Source organism: Phycodurus eques, chromosome 2, assembly GCF_024500275.1.
Source record: "Phycodurus eques isolate BA_2022a chromosome 2, UOR_Pequ_1.1, whole genome shotgun sequence".
In the NCBI taxonomy this organism is placed as follows: domain Eukaryota; kingdom Metazoa; phylum Chordata; class Actinopteri; order Syngnathiformes; family Syngnathidae; genus Phycodurus; species Phycodurus eques.
The window spans coordinates 2,385,397-2,405,685 of record NC_084526.1 but is presented as its reverse complement, the minus strand read 5'-3'; the positions used below and the strand labels follow the sequence as shown (position 1 = coordinate 2,405,685).

Below are 20,289 nucleotides of genomic sequence, written 5' to 3'. Positions count from 1 at the left end.
AGCCAATCTAGTTAGTTGACATCAGTGGCTAAAGGTTTAGCACAAACACTAGCATATCTCATTAGCAATTAGCAGAGTTTTGTATAGTTAGCAAATATCCACTAGAATTAGCAAGTGTCAGGAATTTGTCTGGTTAGTACATAATACAAAATAATCTAATTAATGAATAGCAGAAGTTTGTCTCGTTAGCTGACATCAGTAGCTGCAGTAGTGAGCATAGAAAACTAGTCCATCTGATTAGAAATAGCATAAGCTTGTCTAGTTTACTGAAGCACTTATGGTGTGCTCATATCTGTAGCTACATTAAATAGCACGTACAACAGCAAAGCCACTGAGCTCATTAACTGACATAAGATACAATAGTTAGCATTTAGCAACTAGCATAGTTGTAAAACACATTAGCACATATAATTGGAAATAGTAGAAGCTTGGTCTAGTGAGCTGACCTCAGGAGCTATGATGGTCAGCACATAGTCTTTAGTTAGCAGACACCATGACATCGAGTTAGCAAGTAGCAGAAGCGCATGTAGTTTGCTGATACTAGCTACAATACGTAATTTGCTCAGAGCGTTAGCACAGCTAGTTACCTGAAATTGGCAACAATAGTTAGCAGAGGACTCTACCACATCGACTGAGATACTTACCTGATATATGTTATGATTGTTAGCATGTAGAAAATATGATAGCACAGGATACTAGCACATATAATTAGCAAAAAACAGAACCTTATCTAAATAGCTGACGTCAGTAGCTACAATAGTATAATAGCAACGAGAACAGTTGGCACACTTACATCGACTGAGCTAGTGAACGCAGATAGAATTAGCGGAAATGTGTCGGGTTAGCCGACATTAGTGAAAACAGTAATTATATTGTGGCTAACTGTAGAGATGGATGAACTGTACTGTATCTTCTTTTCCTTTCGGCTTGTCATAGACTCGTTTCTTCACTTCCTTACCACACTCACCATGGCGCTGAACTGTTGACCCGAAGTATTTCAAGTCCGCCACCCTCGCTATCTCTTCTCCTTGCAATCTCACTCTTCCCCTCCGCACATAAATTCTGTCCTACTTCGACTCATCTTCATTCCTCTCCTTTCCACTGCACGCCTCCACCTTTCTAACTGTTCCTCCACCTGCTCCCTGCTTTCCCTGCAGATCACAATGTCATCTGCGAACATCACGGTCCACGGGGATTCCTGTCTAACCTCATCTGTCAGCCTATCCATCACCACTGTAAACAGGAAGGGGCTCAGGGCTGATCCCTGATGCAGTCCCACCTCCACCTTAAACTCCCCTGTCACACCGACAGCACACCTCACCACTGTTCTGCTGTCCTCATACGTCCTGTATTATTCTAACATACTTCTCTGCCACTCCAGACTCCCGCATGCAGTACCACAGTTCCTCTGTGGGTACTCGGTCATAGGCTTTCTCTCGAGCTCCAAAGACACAATGTAGCTCTCTCTGACCTTCTCTGTACTTTTCCATCAACACCCTCAAGGCATCTTTGGTAGTCTTTCTAGGCATGAAACCATACTTTTGCTTGCAAATACTCACTTCGAGCCTCCACTACTCTTTCCCATAACTTTGTGTGGCTCATCAAGTTTAGTCCTCTGTCGTTCGCGCTGCTCTGCACATCACCCTTGTTCTCTTTAGCGCCTTTCTAACTTCTTCCCCCTTACTAATCATTGCCCTTCCAAACGCAACCCTCTGCACTTATTCAGGCTTGGGACCGGCCTACAGTTTGCAATGGCTTGTGCCCCCCATACAATATATTAAAAAAATATGTATATATATTTGCAATAAAGCGTCCGGTCATAAATAAATGTAGTGCGTGCGGGACGTTTGCGGCTCATGTTTTACTGCTGGCTGGCTCAGGGTCAAATTGAATTCTTGGAATTTACGTGCGTGCTCGGCACCACGGCGACACCCATCATCTGTGAGGTTAGCGGCAGCTAACAGGATAGCAGACGCAGGGGCTAAAATGAAGCCGTTAATGAACGCCATTGATCGGTGAAAATGTGATTTGCATACAGGCCCGGTGATCAATGCATTAACTGATTTCTTCTGGCCCCCTTCGGCCCACCGGACCCTCGCCTCCCCCCCTCTTGAAATGTGATTTCCTGAGTTTCAAAGTGAGCGAGAGAGTTGAAGCTAACGCTCATCGATCGGCCGCCTTCACATACGAATACAAAGCGTTTGATTAGCCAATGATGACGTGCGCACGCACGCACACACACACACACACACACACACACACACACACACACAGACATCCTTAACACACACACACCCTAACTTCTTTTACACTTGTTTAGAATTGGAAACTCAAATTGTATGGTGTGTGTATGACTTATTGGGCTAATCAGGGACCTTGAGGTAACACATTTTGTGCTATATCATATGTAATAGTGTGTCGGTATGACAATAAAACTTTCCTTGAATGAATGAATGAATCCTTGAATTAAAATGACTAAATGTAAGGTAACGTTAAACTTTTGCATTTTGACAGTTAGTAGTACATTTGACAATTATAAATACGGTTTAATATTGTATGGACGATGATGATAATAAATATTCCTATTTTAAATTCTTATTTACTATTATTATTAATAATAATAATATTTTATTTATGAATTATTTAGTTTTTTTTTTGTTTTTTGTTTTTTAGATGGACCGATATGCTTTTTTTCAGGGCTGATACAGATAATTATTAGTAGTCAATGAGAGAGATAACAATACTGTGTATGGAGCCGGTATTCATTTGCATTAGGGCTGCACAATTATGGCATGATTGTTTTGATTAATATTGTAATCACGATTTTTATTAGGGAAAAATCTTTATTTTTCTTTATCATTTTTATTGCACTACTTTTCAACAAACAATATGCAACAGTTTTTGGTTCAAAATGATTTTTTAAATAAGAATAAATGATGGATAATAATACAAAAAAATGACTGACTGAATAAATGTGCTATTACAAAGTGCAATCACGAATATGCGTCCATTAGCTGAAACGTTCAAGTCAAGACAGTCGTTATAACGATTGTTAATAATGAGTTTGATACAGACGATTTCTATTTCAAATTCTTCTTTTAAAAGAATCCTCAGTTTTTTTTTTTTTTGTTTTTTTTTTTATTTTCATCTATTTATTTATTTTTTAAGTCTATCGCCATGTGTTATCGTGTTAAGTGTTAGCGCACGCGGCAAGCAAGGTGGCATCTCTGCAGGGCCTCGTTCCAAACAGTTGGTGGGAAAAAAGAAGGAAAAAAAAAAAAACACCACACGGGTTAAAAACAACAAGAGCTGTTAAAAAGAGCAATATGTTGTTTTTATATCCACCCCCCTCTCTGGCTCTTTGCGTCTTATTATAACGTATTGATTCATTACCATCACCGTGTTCAAGTCAAGGGCAGGATGGCGGACGGGGGCAATTGTATCCCTTGAAACTTCAGCTGTTCCATTGCCTTCATTCAACTGTATTAGCAATGGAACAGTTTCTTTTCCCTATCAGATATCAAATTCGCCCTCACAGGGACAGAGCGGGGGGGCTTGATGATGTCAGCGGATTTCCTTCCTCTGACTGGCTGGTCAGAGTAAGTCAAGATTTCACGACTGTAGCAATCTGCACGCATTAATACATGTAATAATGGGCATATCTGGCAAGCAAGATGTGTTTTATGAAAACACTTTTTACATTTGTGTATGTTCTTGGGGTAAATATTGTTGTGGAACGGCTCCAGATGATGTACGTGGCACAGCGTTTCTGGATGGCATTGATGTCGAACATTTTGCCATGATTAAGTGTTGTCGGAAGGCCCGAGTCCCGAATGTCCAAACGGCATTTTGGAGACGAGCGCGAAGCGGAGACGCGAGGCGGTACTGCGGCGGTAACGGCGGCGTGCGCCACAAAAGGCTAATTGTTTTAGCCCAGATGTTGCGACGGTGGCGGCGGCACAACAAGCAGGATACAATGTTCCTACTGAGCTGATGAGCCCAATCAGTGAAATGATTAAAAATTGATTTTGTCCCTGTAATTACAGTATGTAAACTACTTAGCCGCCATTGCAAAGGAAGTGATTTTCTAATTACGTATATACTCTGGTGTCTAATGATTGCTTTTTTCAAGTAATGAAGAGAGGGTCCTAACGACTCCGCTGTGTTGTGTTGTTCAACGGAGGAGGGGAAAGGGAATGACTGGGGGAAAGCGTCGTTAGGGCAAGAAGGCGGCAACAGAAACGAGCAGCGGATACAGAAGACACGGATGGGAATTGAAGGTTTTGCCGGCTAACGCTAACACGCTAAATGTGCGTCCGCCTCGCACGCGCTCCTTCAAACTCCCCGACCTCCCTGTTTAAGCGCCAGGTTTTTACAGTGTAAAACACAAGTGCCTCTGATTAACCACAAACAAATTTCACCCCAATCCACCCGCCCCCCAAACTTTAGGGGGCAAGGGTGTATTATCTCTTTAGGGCTTAAAACCAACCCCAACCTTAACCCGAACCCCAAACATAAAAACTATAACCCGTATTAACCCTATACCCTAACCGACACCAAACCTACCCTTATCCTGACACGTTACGACTGTTACCCAAACTCAGTAGTTAGGTTAGCAAGCGTGTAAGCCGTAGTATAGAGCAAGGCATGTAATCAGTGTCTCAGATGAATGAAAGTGGAATCTTGTGGAGTCGTCCTAACCCACATTGGGACGTCAAAGAAAAAAAAAATGCTGAGCCAATTTGAACTCTGTTGCTAACCAAACCAGCAGCACCACGCGAGGCACATAAACTGCCTCTCGCACGGGACGACGGGAGGGAGGGAGAAGCTGGAGCGTCGTTAGAGCGGCACCGGGAGGGAATATAAAAGACACGGCTGGAAATTGAACATTTGCCAGACGCCGCGAGCACGCTAACACGAGGGGGGCGGGGGGGGAGTGGGGGGGGGGTCTCGTTTGCACGGGATCAGGAAGCTAAATGGAGGCTGTGACTCCTCATGGGGGCTCGACCGGTTCTGACAGGCCCCGACCGGCCCCCGCAATCTGGTCCCTGCCAGGGAAGAGCCTCGCTCGGGATGGTACACATGTCGGATTCGCGCATGGACACACACACACGGGCACTCCAGGCGGCTCTCTGGGATTAGGGCTTGTTTTTGGACATCTCGTGTGTTTTTAACCCTTTCACTTCCATACTTCGGAATATTAGGATAATCCTTTTGCACAAAATCTTTTTCCGTCTTATCCTTGGCCGAGCATCTCATTTCTTCCCAAAATGGACACGGCACAAAAAAATAAATTTTTAAAAGAACATCACAAATGGCGTTCAGGGAGTGATCGGAATTCCCCCCTCCCCAAAAAAAATTTCATCAAAATGACTTAAAACGTTATAAAATTTAACTCAACTCCATCAATAAAATATAATAATGATAAAATAAATCAGGAATTTTACAAGTCCGAATATCGTCGATTTTTGGGAAGATGACGCAACTGCAGTAGTTTGCTTTGGTGACGTATGAAAATCTTTTTGTCCTGTAGGGGGGAGGGGGGGCTGTTGAGTCACTTAGGCGATGCAAAGATTCCGCCCGACAGCGACCATATCCACAATTCCAGATCTTAAATGACACACACAAAATTCCATGTAACTTCCAAATTCATTTCTGAAGTCGGAGTACGATTAAAAAATGAATAGAACATCCCCTATGGCCTCCAGGACTAATTGCAATTTGACAATCTTGCAAAAAGATCATTAAAATTCCATCAAAACGACTTCAAATGCTAAATTAAAAATGAACTTCAGCTTTAATTTCCATCATTTCACATCCTTGCCGTCAATCACTCAGCGATAACACTCCACCTTTGACCTGCTGTAATAATTCGGCCTGCGCGGCAGGTGCGCAGCGGCGGGCGCCATCGCTATCATGGCGGGCGTACGCCGCTAACGCGCGGAGGTCAGAGTGCGCGTGGAGAGCACATGAATCACTCCTCCTCACAAAAGCCTCCACGCTCCCTTATCTCGCCGCTTAATATTCCCGCTTTGATTCCCCCACTCACTCACTGGTTGTGTTTAAAAAAAAAAAAAAAAAAAAAAAAAAAACACACAACCCCCTTTCCCGTGGAACACGAGTAACTGACAGGCCGCCAGATTAGGAACGCCGGCGCGCAGCTGCGGAGGCTTTGAAAACGCCGCCAGCCCATCGGAGGCGACGTCCTTTAAGGATTCATCCCGCTCGCCTGTGATCTTTTCGTTTTGTACCTTTTGACACGGAACGCCGCTTCAATGCCACCGCCTCTCTGATATGTGTGTTTAAAAAAGTGACACGCCAGCGAGCGAGAGAAGCGACGCCGGCGTGGGAGTGAGACGTCGCTTCCGCCGCCGTCTCCGGAATCCCGCCGGCGGTATGCGACGGGAACGCCGCGATACAGCCGGCTGGGAGTCGATTAGACGTGCCAGAGGATTTCGACGTTGCTCTTTTTGAGCTGCTCGACGCCATTATTCCCCGGGTTCGTTGCTCTTTAAATATGCAAATGAGGACCTGAGAACATTTTATTGCGTCAGCTGTCCCGTTTTGTCGTTATGTTCCGATATCAAGATATCGTACAAAGATTTTCAGTTGGGAAAAAATGCAGCGAATGTATCGTGATAGCTCAAGCTACAGTATCGGTAGCGCACCTGTGTGGCTTTAGAGCTTGAGGGAGATATTATCGGTTTACAGGAAAAATAAAGAAATTCCGACAGAATTTCGACTGAAACTAAAATAGCACGGATCAGTATCGATATCGATATTTGACCATATTACATGAAAAGCGATAATTCAAAGCAAATTTTCAGCATGTGAAAACAGTTTTCAAAAGCGGCTGCTGTAAACTAAGTTTGAGACAAATTATTGATATTGTGATACATGATACAGTATCAATATGCCAATGTCAAGTGTATGTTTGCTCTCAAGTCATCTTTCCTCATTGAAATGAATGAAAGTGCCTTTAATCCGTTCTGGCCCCCCCACCCACAAAAAAAAAAAAAAAAAAAAAAATTTTTGTAGGGTGTTTTTTTAATAAAGAAAGTAGCACATATATTTTAATTTTACCGTAAACGTCAACTGGGTGTGGCAGTAAACAGCTTGAAGCTTTTTTGGATAAATTGTCGAGTTCGTTGCCGCCATACAGCACTCTTAACTCAAGTTTGCGTTCCCGAGTCAAAGCGAAAAAAGTCGGGTCACTCGCATCTCAAGGCACCGCTGTAAGCAAAATGTAACGTAGAAGTAATTAAAATGTCTACCACCGTGCAACAGCTCGCCAACCGAGCACACCTTTCGTTAGCCAAGCTAAGCTACGTCATATGTGTGTGTGAGCGTGTGTGTATGCGTGTGCGTAGAAGGGGCCCCGGCAGCCATCTTGTGTGTGAAAGGCGAATGAAGTATTTTAAGGGCCCAATGAATTTGACTGCAGCGAATAGGATGTTGCCACATGTTTTACTAAAGGAAATATAATGGCGCACTATTATTAGATCACATTAATCACGCGCATGCCAAAGGCAGTGACAGGCGCGCTGAAAAGGATTGAAAACCCTGGTAATGGATATAAATTACCCTTTGTGTGATAAAAGGATTCCCCCCTCCACACACACACACACACACACACACATGCAGATGCTAAAAAGGTAAAGAGGAATAAAACACTAAACATGAGCTGGACATGTTTGCATGTGTGTAATAAAAGAGGGTTATCAACGCGGGATTAAAATTGTAAATAAATAAGATAGTGACAGCGAGGAGGAGAGGAAAGGATTAAAACCAGATTAAATTGGTTTGTAGTGATGGCGATGAAAGGAAACTGAGGAAGGGGGTGTGTACAAGGGGGCGGGGCGTGAGTGTGGGTGGGCGGGGGCTGTTGACGGAACACTGTTGCTCTTTTCTGCCTCAAGTCCAACCAAGCGCACCTGAAGATTTTCAACTCAAGATCTCAATGCGCTTTTGTCGACCAGTATCGATATCAATATTTTTGGGACTTTCCGCATGACATGTTAGCGCGCGTCCGTTTGTGTCAAAATTTCAAAGTGGTTTAAAAAAAAAAAACTTTTTTTTTTGGAGTTACAAAAATAATACAATGCAATATCAATACATAAGGATCACATCGATATTCTCCCTTCTTCAGAAAGGCATCTCATTACACTGGTACAGATCACTATCGATATTATCGACATTACATAATAGCATTAATTTAGGTCAAATTGTCAGCTTGTAAAAATTGTTAAAAAAATAAAAAAAAGTGTCAAGTGTAAACTCAGAGTGAGACAATATCAATATCACGATTGCATATTACCTTTTATGCTAAAACGATCCCTGAGTGAGAAACTTCCTCCAGACTCAATCACGTGCACCCGCTTTTCACGCCATTCCGTGCCAGGTGCGCGCTTCATTTATCTAACCTCGTTGAGTTGGCCTGACGTAGAAAGCCTCTTGTTTCCGCCTCGAGTGGACTCAAGCGCGCCGGGAGATTTCGATTTCTGGATGTCGAGCAATATCGATATTATCGGTAGTTGGACTGCCCACGTGACGCATTTGCGTCCCTTTACGTCCAACTTTCAGCTTGTAAATACGGTTCAGCAGCGTCCTGTGTACACTAAATTGGTTTGAAGTGATGGAGACGAAAGGAAGCTGAAGAGGGAGCGAGGGTGGGCGTAGAGGTGCGAGTGCGTGGGGGTTGTTTTGACGGAGGTCTGTCGGGCTTTTGGCACGGCGATAATGAGTCACATCTCCCGTGCGCCCGTTATTTATGGCCGACTTGGCTGGCAAACAAAAGATCAATAATTTTGAGCAAATCTAATGTTGTCCCCGCTGCTAATGCGCTCGTCCATCACGTCTGTCTGCCGCGCCAGGAGATGGACTCGTTCCCTGTTTATTTGCACATCAAATGCAATTAGATCACATGGCTCTAATAACGTGCGCGGCGCCCACGTCAGCCGGCGCGCGTACCCGTGCGCACGCACACGGATGCCCAAATGATAATATATGTATCGGATGGGTGTCGGCTTTTGCGCATCAATCTTCATTTCTCGCTCAGACCTCCTGTTTGAAATATGACGGGTGTCACCGGTGCGCCGCCCCGCCGCACGAGAGACGCTCAAACATCCGTCACAATGGCGGCGACGCGTTGGCCTGCAGCGCGGCGGCGACAAGACATGACAGAAGATCCTTCACTGACAACTAGCCCTGGGTGAGACACTTCCTGCCACCGAGACTCAATCAGACGCACCCCCTTTTCAGCCAGCCAGGTGCGCTTGATTTATCTAACCACATTTAGCGGGCCCGGTGTCAAAACCTGTGCTTTCTACCTTTCGGCGTGTTTCGAGATCTCACTCTGGTGTTGATCAGCCTCAATTTTAACAAGGTGCGCTTGATTTAGCTGACCTCATTGAGCGGGCCCAAAGTCAAACACTCTTTGTCATCACGACACACAAACGCACCTCGAGATGTTGACTGTCAAATTTTCAGCTTGTAAGAACAGAAAACTCAAAAGTGAGGCCAAGTATCGATATTGTGATACACCTTACTCTCATGATATCATATCGATATGCCAGATATGTATTTTGAAGGAAATGTTGTTTTTTCAGTACAACAAAACAGTATTATCACACAGGAATCAAATTCTGATATTTGCCCTTCTTCAGATATTCACTGATATCATAAAGTATCGCAATTGCGTCGAGAGCAGAGCCTTCACTGACAACGAACCCCGGGTGGGACGCTTCCTACCGCCACGTCAAAAGCAAGCGTACCCCGTTTCAGCGAAACTCCCTCAAGTCGAATCAAGCGGCCCTCAAGCCAAGCTGTCCGCTCGGCGGCAGGTGTAAGGCGCTGAGCTCCTTCCCGTTCGCGCCGGGCGAGGTGTGAGGCGGCACAATGACACACAAAGGTCACCTGGCCCACAACACCCCACCCGCCGGGGTTGTGCCCTGCCTAATGCACACCCCTGGGCTTCAGATTAGGAAGTTAGCATGAAGTCAGTGGACGCGGTCCAAGCAGAAAAGACTGTGGCGAAGACTTTGCCCTCAAAAAGTAAGCGGACGACTGCGCTGGTGCCCGTGCACCAAAAGTAAAAGCATTTTCCAGAGTGTCTGAGCGTCATGATAGTCCAAAGCCAGTATTGATCACATTTTTTGTGACCAAATGACTTTTAATTGGATGTATGGTGACTTGTTTCGTGCATCTGAGTCCATTTGTTGCTATCTAGTTGATTTAACTCTATTTTTTTTTTTATTTTTTATTTTTTATTTTTTTTTTTACGATTTATTGAAATATCCATAGTTTTGTCATTCTGATCGTGATCTTTCCTCTCGTAATCCCACGAGATGTGTTCCCCATGAGACATGACGGACGGGACCTTGTGTGTGTAGGTTTGGGGCTATTGAGGTGTCGTCTACATGCATGAAGACAAGTATGTGTGTGTGGAAGGGGAGGGGGGGGGGGTCAAGCAGCAGGTTGTGCCCCGCCACCTCCTCTTCCCCCTCCAGCCTGTGCCAGTCTGCCACTCCTGGGGCACGCTTCAGACGGCCCACGGGCGCACACACACGCGCACACACAATCCTGGCTCCCTCCCACAAAGACTGTTAACCCTTCGTGGGCCGCAAGTCTTGTATCCAGGATGAACAGGTGGTCTGACAAAACATGGGCATCAATTTTCTTTTGACTTATCTCAGCGTGTCTGTGCGCGTGTGAAGAGAATGAGGCGGGAAAGGGGGAGGGGCGAATCGAAGAGACGTCGACCAAATCCACAACCTGTGCGCAGATCACCATGAGTGATGTCACCACATCAGGCCAGCGCGCCTCACTCGACCTCGTTTCATCCAGCATCAAAGGGCACTTTGTGAGCAAAACAATGACCCAGTGGAGTCAAAATGTACTTTTGTGCACAAAACAATAATAGGGTGTTTTGTAGGGAAAAATTGCAGTGGCGCTCAAATGCTGTTGTCCACCAAAAGCAAGCCGACTGTAGTGGAAGCCGAGTAATTTTGTCCACAAAAAGTAAGTTGAAGATTGTGGTGGTGTCCAATTACTTTTGTCCACCCAACACAATCAAACGCATTGTAAAAATGGCACCCTTTTGTCTCTGCAAAGTAAACATACACTTTGTCAACAAAACGTTAGCTTTTTGTTTTCCACGTGCAGTGTGTGCGGTGTAGCTGTCGGCAAAGCTTCCAGAAGATTCCGACGTGAATTTGTTTTTTTCGGGCCGTTCTTCTCCGAGTCAGCAGCTGCGCGGAGTAAAGTCTGATTAAACGAGGCTGGAAGTCGTAAAAAAAAAAAAAATTATAATAATAATAAAGAAAAAGTGTCAAAATGTTGTTTAATGGCTGTGAGATGTACAGCATGAAACATTCACGTCAGGATGCTGCAGCAAAAAAAAAAAGTGGCGGTGGCGCTGTTTTTTTTTTTTTCTCATAATGACTTTGTTATTGGTGCTCGATATCAAAATGTGACTGAACGGAGTAAAAGTAGATTTACATTCACTGGACACTTTATTAGGTACACCATCTCATATCCGGTTTCTTTAGCGCTTTACCCTCACCCTGTAGAAATTAAATAAAATTACAATTATATTTATGAACCAGTTGTTTAATTTAAATTCTTGTTTTTAATCATTGCATGTACACATTTTTCACACTTTCAATTTTTTGGGTGTATTTTTTTTTCATGTACTGTATCTATTTTTTTTATTTTATTTTTTTTTATTTTACACTTCCACAAGAAATCCAGTTTTAGGCTATTTTAATATTTTTAAATAAATGTGTTTTTAGTCTTTTTGTAATTAACATAATGCATTTTGTTAATGCTCTTTTTACCCTTTAACGCTATTTTTTTAAAAATGTATTTAATTTTTTTTACCCCATTTATAACAACTGACGAATGAAGTCCTGTGTTAGTCAAATAAATGAATCTTTGCGACAGTGTGGATCGAAATGGAAGTTTCCGTGCAGCTCGATGAGCCGGTGTACCTAATGAAGTGTCCTATGAGTGCGGTTTGACGTCTGGCCTCCGTTTGATCATGTGACGCATTTACGAGAAAAGGAGGAAGAGGAGGACGAAGAGTTGCGAGCAGCCGTCGGCGGTGAAAGTTTCTCATCTTGTCCGCTTGTTTGTCTGCCGTAGGATTCCGCGGCGAGTACTGGAGGAGCTGACGCCGACCCCGGCTTAACCAGGGTAAGTCGGGTCATGTGACCAGCACCCCCCCCCCCCCTCTCCCCCTTTATCCATACCCCCCCCCCTTCTTTCTGAGAGGCGACTCAGGGGCTTCTGGGAAGTGAGGAGGTCGGCTCAGGTGAGGAAGATGAAGCAGCAGGTGTGTGTGTTAGGTTCCGTCACACACACACACACAAAGCCAAAGAAAAAGCAAATGCTTGAAATTTTTTTTTATTTTTGCACTGTTTGCAAGTGAAAGTTAATTAAACTGAAGTAATGTTAAAATGCAATGCAAAATAAGGCAATACGACCAACCCATTAAAATAATGTAAAACTACTTTGAAAAGGTATTGTACAACTACGAGTAAATCTACAACTTAACTATACTAAAATTACTGCTAAAATAAAGACAAACTAAAATAAAGTAAAACTACTACCAAATAAAATACAGCTGAAAAGAAAGTACAACTACTGCAAAGATAAAGTAAAACTGCGACGGAAATAAAGGAAATCGAATGTAAAACTGTTGTAGCGCACTCGTCACACTCTCGGCCGTGTTGCGTTTCCTGCTGCGTGGTCGCCGTGGCGTTTGTCGCGTCTCGGGCCGGACTTCGGCGGCGATTTGTTCCGCTTTTGGGGCGTTCGGCTTTGGAGGTTGCCGAGTATTCTGCTGTATAACGTAAACGTATCGGCACGTAATTCCCCGGTTAATCTCATTATCTGACGCCGCTTCAAGGGTTTGTCCGTCAGTCCGTCCGTCTGCCTGTAAGCCGTCCAGACGCTTATGTAACGTAGGTGTGTGTGTGTGTGTGTGTGTGTATGGAGGGGGGGAGAGGGAGGGGGGGGGGTTCCAGACGTGGTAAAGAAAAAGCTAAAAGTGTATGTCGTCGTCATTCCGGGAAATTCTCACCAACCTGCGGATGAGCAGCTCGCGTTCATGTGCAGAGCGCCGCCGCCTTTGCTTCGCATTTTTAGACGCTTGATATCGTCTCTATTGTTCGTAAATACCTGGAGTCACTCTCTTGAAAAACCAAAGACTGAGTCTGAAACCTTGGTGTTCTGATTGATTCAAATCAGTTACTAAAATTGCCTTCTACCATCTGAAGAACAAATCCAGAGTGAAGGCTTGCATGCGTCAAGCAGACCAGGAGAAGCTCATCCATGCTTTTATGTCAAGTAGACTTGACTATTGTAATGGTCTTCTACTGGTCTATAAATCACTAAACGGTTTAAGTCCTGAATACATGAATGAAAGTCCAAAGCAAATATTGTTTTACATGTTTATAAGCTGTTTATTTCTTTTGGTTTGAAAGGCGTTTAATCAGGTCAAGCACATTGAGTTACCATGTGTATGAAATGCGCTATAGAAATAAATGTGCTTTGCTTACATACGTGTTTGCGTAAAAAAAAAAAAAAAAAGAATAAATACAAATAAAACATAATTTCGCACACATTATTATTTTAGAACCATGTTTCTTTATGGAGCCACGGCCTCCCTTTGAAACCCTAACCCTGACTTGAAACCCTACTTTGAAACCTCTAAGCTGTCTTGAAAAGCCCACATTGAAACCCTAATCTTGGCTTGTGACCCTCGTTTAGAATTTAGGGTTTGAAACGAGGGTTACAAACCTTGTTTGACAACTAAATCACTCTTGAAACCTAACCCTGACTTGAAACCCTGACCCATTCTTGATCCCTAACTGGAAACGCTCACTTGACTTAAACCAAATCTTGAAACCCTACTTTGACTCCCCAACCATGATTTAAACCCCTAACCCTTGTTTGAAAGCCAAACTCAGCCTTGAAACATTAACCCTGGCTTGAAACCCTAACTGTGACTTGAAACCTCACTTGGAAGCCCAACCCCCAGTTTGAAACCAAAGCCCAGTTTTGAAACCCTAATCCTAACCCATTCTTGAAAACCTACCTTTAAACCCTCGCCTGACCTCAAACCATTCTTCAAACCCTAATCCTGACTTCGAGAGAGTCTACTTTGACGCGCTGCCGGGCCTTGAAACCCTACTGTAGAAGCGATTACGTTTTTTCAAATGATTCTTTTTTTGGTTCAGACTGTTTGGAGCTCGCGGGCGTCTCGTCGTGTTGGTGCGAGGTCGCCGTGGAGGACGTGAATCACAAAGTCTTCATATTTTATTGACGTGTGAAAAGTGCGGAGGAAAGCGGGGTGGGGAAGGGAGGGGCGGCGTGTCACCTGACCCCGAGAGGAGGATGATGATGATGATGATGACGAAGACGTGGCTCCACGCAGGCGATTGGATCGATTGGAAGACGGGCGGGGGTGCTGAAAGCGTTCCTATTGATTTGTCCAAGCAAGCTACCGTTTCGTTGAAGGCTTTGTGACCGTCAGATGTCGGCCAATCAGAGCGGGAGTTTTCTGCTGCTGGCCTTTCACGATATTTTCCCCAAAGTGTGACCCTGACTTGAAACCTTACTTTCAGTCACTAACTCAGTCTTGTCAACCTAATTTGGAACCCTAACCCTGAACGGAAACCCTACTTGAAACCCTAACCGCAGACTGAAACCATAATCCTGATTTGGAGCACTACTTTAAAAACCTACCCATGTTATGAAATGCTAACCCTACCTTGAAGCCATAACCATATTTTGAAGCTTTATTTTTACTTTGTAGGCGCGACCCTCACTTGAAATCCGAACAGCGGCTTTGAAACCCTAACCCGGAATTGGTTAGCCTCCGTTAGCGTGCGTTCCCTTCCGGGACCCTCCGGACTTTTTCCCGCTTTGGCACGGCGACAACGGCCGGCTTGAAATTAAAACGCAGTTAAGGAGAGAAAAAAAAAAAAAGCGCGAGCCGTAAAGGGAGAGTTTAAGCATTGATCGAGAGCGGCGCAACAAAATGGCAGCTGTAAATCAATTGGATGTGCCGGTGGCTCGTGGAGTGTTTGGTAATGAGGTTAATGCCACGTAATGGCCAAATGCCTTAACACTTAAACGTGCCCTCGAGGAGACGGATGGAGAAGAAGAACAAGGCCATCTTGTCTTTTATCTTCATTTGTCACACTTTCATTCATGGGCTTCCGCTGCGGCTCATTGAGTTTTACGCAACTCTTGTCTGTTTTGTCGCCGCAAGAACGCTATTTATTTTCTTGATTTGTTTTTGAGACAAAAAAAACGTTTTGTCCTGGCTGCGGCGTTGTTAGAATCCTTCCCCCCCTTGCACATTTTTTTGCCAATTATTTGCAAATGTGTATAATGTATTTAGGAGCAAATTGACTCTTGAGCGTCTTCCCGTTGATATGGACGAATATCAGCCATCTCCCGGGCGCCCCCTGGTGGCCCCGGCCAGCAGCAGCTCGTAAGGAACCCGACAAAGCGACGTCTCCGACCGAAAGCCACGCCCCTTCCCAGACATTCATAATGGGATGCGCTTCCAAAAGTGCGTTGTAGCAGAGAATGCTGTCCAGCGTCCACAAAGTGCTAGCAACACTAAGCTAGCATTAGCGCCGTAAACGAGCCGCGCCTGCTGTATCGGTACCACCACGTATTAATACTACAACTGTATGACTAACTACGAATAGATCAAGTGATTTTCTTGAAAATAACAAATTCCCGTTTAATCAGTGTCAGTCAGGTGTTTGTGTATTTACTGTTTCGTCAATCAATGGCGGCTGTTAGCATTCACACGGAAGAGGAGGAGGTGGATGATGATGATGAAGGCACGATTTTGGCGTGCCTCACTTGTTCGACACAAAGAAACGTGTGCGTGCACATACAAGGGATGTTTCTCAAGCAGGGGATGTCAACACTTGAAAAATCAATCACCATCTGGGTGCATTTGGTGAAGGGGGTGTGCGCGGCGGTATGGTAACACTTCGATACGTACATGCGCGTGCCCCCCCCCCTGCCCCCGCCAACTCTTACCGTCCTTTTTTCTCTTTTTAAGCCGGCAGTTCTTTGCCACCCTCGCCATCCGAGCAGGTGCGCCCTCCTGGCACGCTTGCCGAGGCCTCGCAGGGGGTTGCACGGGGGGGGGGTCTCTCATTGGACGCTCATTGCGTCTCGTGCGGGCCTGGGATGAAATTCTCAAAGTATGCTAACCGTGAGCAAAAACATTGCAGTTTCACCATATCACGGAATTGCAATTACAGCTTTGAAATTGATTATTTTGAAAGGCTTGGGTAAATGACAACAATTTATTTCCATTGAATGCGCTCCATAGGCGCATTAGTAAATAGAGAGAGAAAATAAACAGTTGATACGTATTTACACATATATGAACTGATGTTAGCCATGCTTGCTAGCTCGTTATCTGCTTCGGTAGCAAATGTATCGTGTTTATTTCTCCAATTGTAGAAATTCGTCTTCGGTGTGCAGTGCAAAAGGGGACTAAAGACTCCGGTGGCCCGGGCCACCGCATCAGGTCAGGGAGTTTACCTCCGGATCTTTTTACGGGAAACGTGGAGGTTTGATGCTAACAGGTTGATGTACAAAGACATGTGAAATGGAGTGTGTGTGTGTGTGTGTGTGTGTGTGTGTGTGTGTGAGAGAGAGAGGTGATATTTTTTTTTTTTTTGTTTCCCCCCCCCTTCTCTCCTCCTTTCAGTGGCACAGCTGTGTGAAAAAGGAGCGCTGAGTCGGCACACTGGTTTAATAGTCGACAAACGGCGAGCTAAGCCCGCGTCCGACGGTCGCACCGCCCTGCCATGTGACCTACATACCCCGTGTACACCGCGTGCGCGGGAACGAGCTTCGCTTTTAATAAGAAATATAAAACGTCTTTAATAGCGTCGCAATGCGGCGGCTAACGAACGTGGATATAAAGTTGTAATATAAGAAAAAAAACATATGTTTGCATGAATAAATGCCATTTTTAATGAAGTTAGTAATGTAAGTATATTAAGTAATTAGTTTAAAATACAGTGCTGCCCCGCCTTAAAGGTTTTTTTCGAGATACGAGCCGAGTCGGCCGAGTTTTTGCTTTGACTCGCGAGCCCCGACTTAATGACGGCAGTTTGGCGGCACTCACTTGACGACAAGCGGCAGTTTGGGGAGCATAATTGGTAAACAGTCTTCAAAATAAAATAAAAAAGGGGGCTTGAAGATGATGATTGCTACCATGTAGTGTATTTCAAACAACTCCATACAATGAAAAACACCACAGCCACGCAGGCTAGCAACTAACAAAACACACACACACACACGCGCGCATTTAAAAAAACAAACAACAACAAAAACACCCAAGGGTGTTTAAAACAATTTTAAGCTGTGGACAAGAGATCCATTATGCCGGAGAAGTTCCGGAGTTACATCTGCAAAAGACGGTAGCCGTTCACGCTCACGCATTTCCATTTATTTTAATGGGGAAATGTTTTTTGAGATGAGAGCATGGTCATGGAAATAATCAATGTCGCATCTCAAGCCACCGCTGGAGTTCGTTTTCATTGGATTAAAAAAAATCAAAAATAACCAGTCGTTCATTAATTAGAATTTTTGCCAGAGGCTCATTCCTATTTGTAGTAGACTGAATTAAGTTGAGATCATTTAAAAAAAATAATAATAATAAATAAAATAAAAAATAAACAAGTACTTCGTAATTAACTAGGAATTTTGACAGATGCTCATTCGTAAGTCATAATAATATTAAAATAAATCGATAAAAGAAGAGATTTTTCCAAAACGTTTGTTGCGAAAATAATTTTGGGGATTTTATCTAAAAAGTACCAGAATTTCCACACAAACAGAATTGCCAGTCTTCTCTCGTACTATTACAAATACATTTTATTATTTATGATTTTTTAAATTAAATTCATTAAATTCAAATTATTTTTAGATACTAATTTACTCTTAATCAGTAAATTAAATTCTATAAAATACGCATTTGGATTATTACAAAGTCCAAAAAAAAATGCTGACATTTATAGAAAGACAGGAAGTACGTGAAGAAAACTTATTGAAAATGTTTGTTTTTATTGATTGTTTGGCTGGCGACCAGATACGGTGGCTAACCAAAAGTGCTACACTCCGTCTCCTACGTCGCTATTTTTGGGGGGCATGATCAAAAACAAGTTTATTTTCATCGTAAGCACGGAGAGCGGACAAAAATCATCAGGCAAGAAAAAGAAGCTGTCGTGGAGGACGGCGGCCAGGACCCCCTGCCGCTCTCAGCTACATGCTACATAAATAAGCATTATGAACGCTAGCACCCCGCCGCGGTCCAAAACGAGACGCGCTTCACATTTAGCCGCGATGCTAATGAGCCGCACGAAAACATGTTTGCCTCGAAACCGACCGACAAGCTGGAAACTTTGTCAAGTTTCGATGCGGAATCGTCGGGAAAAACAGCCCACGAGCCGTGCGCTGTTTGGGAAAATAAACAGCTATGCTAACTAAACCGCTAGCTCCAAAGTTGTTGCGTACAAATCATTAAAAAAAAAAAATGTATATATATATATATTTGAAAATGTAACTTTTCTCGATATTCTTGTGTCAACAGACCTTGTAATTGTATTTGAACTAAGTGCGAACAAATGAGTAAGAAAACCCTTATCAACTTTCTGTTTTTATTTTAGCTAACAAAACGAATTTAAGTCAAGGCAATGTTTATTTTTTTTAAACTATTGTACATTTAGTCTACTGCCCATCCCAAGTCATGAGAATAAAATGTCTAAAATCCATTTTTCATCAATTAATCTGAAAGAAAAAATGAATTCAACAATTGAATTCCTTCAAAGGATATTGTAATAATTTCTCATTCTCATTTTTGTTTTGTAGTCTGAGATGTAAAGAAAGTGGAAAAAAACATGTATTCGTGTCAAAGTCACAGTTTGGAATTGCGATTTTGATGATGTTTGGGGACGGCAGCGGCAAGTTTAAAAAAGGCGAACGGGGGGGGCGACGTCCTTTGTGGGACGCATTTAAGCCGGACAAAGGAACGTCGCTCCCGGCCTCCGCTGTTAAGTGCGGCCCCGTCGCCGGCGCCCGTGGGTGGGTTCCCATTCTTGCGTGTCCTTTCGGGGGCGGCCATTGAACTCTTAGCGGCAACCGCTATGAAAATTCATCAGGATTAAAATGACCTCACACGCAAAATGAAAGTTCCGGCACAATGAGAGGCTGTATCCTTTTTTTTTTTTTTTTTTTAAGGCTTTCCACGATTGTTTCCTGACAAAGTGGTCTCCACTCCACAATGAGCACCTTTCACACGTACTCGCAGCGACCGCCGAGGGAGACGGATTTCACATATCAATCAAACCAGGGCGGCATGGGCTAAGCGGTAATGGGGGGCCCGGGGGGAGGGGGTGGGTGGGTTAGTCCTTCACCGGCCCTCAACACTTGCGAATAGACTTCATACTTCCCGTTTTTTTCCTCACAACTGTAGTAGGAACTAAGGAAAGGGTGCAGGTGAAGTTCTGAGCCCACGCGTGTGCATGTGTGTGTGCGCGCGTGCCACCCACTGTGTTGGCCTAGCACGTCGTCGCAAATCATGCTGGGAAATAATAGACACTCGAGCGGGAAGCCCAGATAAGAATAATCAATGACGTGTTTTAAATATAGCATCAGCGCTAATGGATGACGCACACGGAAGGCCTTTTTTTTTTTTTTTTTTTTTTTCCCCCCAAATGTCTACTTTAGAGAAAAGTATTGAGACATGCAGATCTTAATCAATAAAGGAATCAGTGACAGGTTGGATGTGTTCATGAATCAGAATTGTTTGCAGTGTTATCGTACGATATGCGTTTTTTTCTTCGCTTTTCGCTTCCCGGACGCGCCCGATACTTTTTGTCCAAATTCCGCATTTGATTGACTTTTCACATCTCGTATGTGTCCCAATACTTTTGTTCAGACCCTTTTGGTCGCCAATTACTTTTTTTGTCCTCACTTCCTGTCGGTATTCTAATAGTTTCAACTCAAGCTGTGCGTGTGTGCGCGTGTGTGTGTGTGTGTGTGTGTGTGTGTGTGTGTGTGTGTGTGTGTGTGTGTGTGTGTGTGTGTGTGTTCGTTCGCATGTGTGCTATATTTAGCGCTGAGGCAGTGACAGCGTGGAATCGGGGACGAGTCGGCCTTGTACCGGGCCGTGACACAGACGTATGTTAAAGCTAATTAGATCATGATAATAGCTTTAGGGCCCCAGTTGATCAATGC

General features: G+C 44.0%; 1 protein-coding gene across 1 annotated transcript in view; it reads left to right on the top strand.

Moving 5' to 3' along the window:
• Window positions 1–20,289, top strand: part of znf536 (zinc finger protein 536) — a 179,819-nt gene that overhangs the window by 27,695 nt on the left and 131,835 nt on the right. The window contains exon 3 of the mRNA XM_061704916.1: window positions 12,145–12,195. Within this exon, the coding sequence (XP_061560900.1) occupies window positions 12,145–12,195 (51 nt within the window). The remainder of the gene's footprint in view (window positions 1–12,144; window positions 12,196–20,289) is intronic.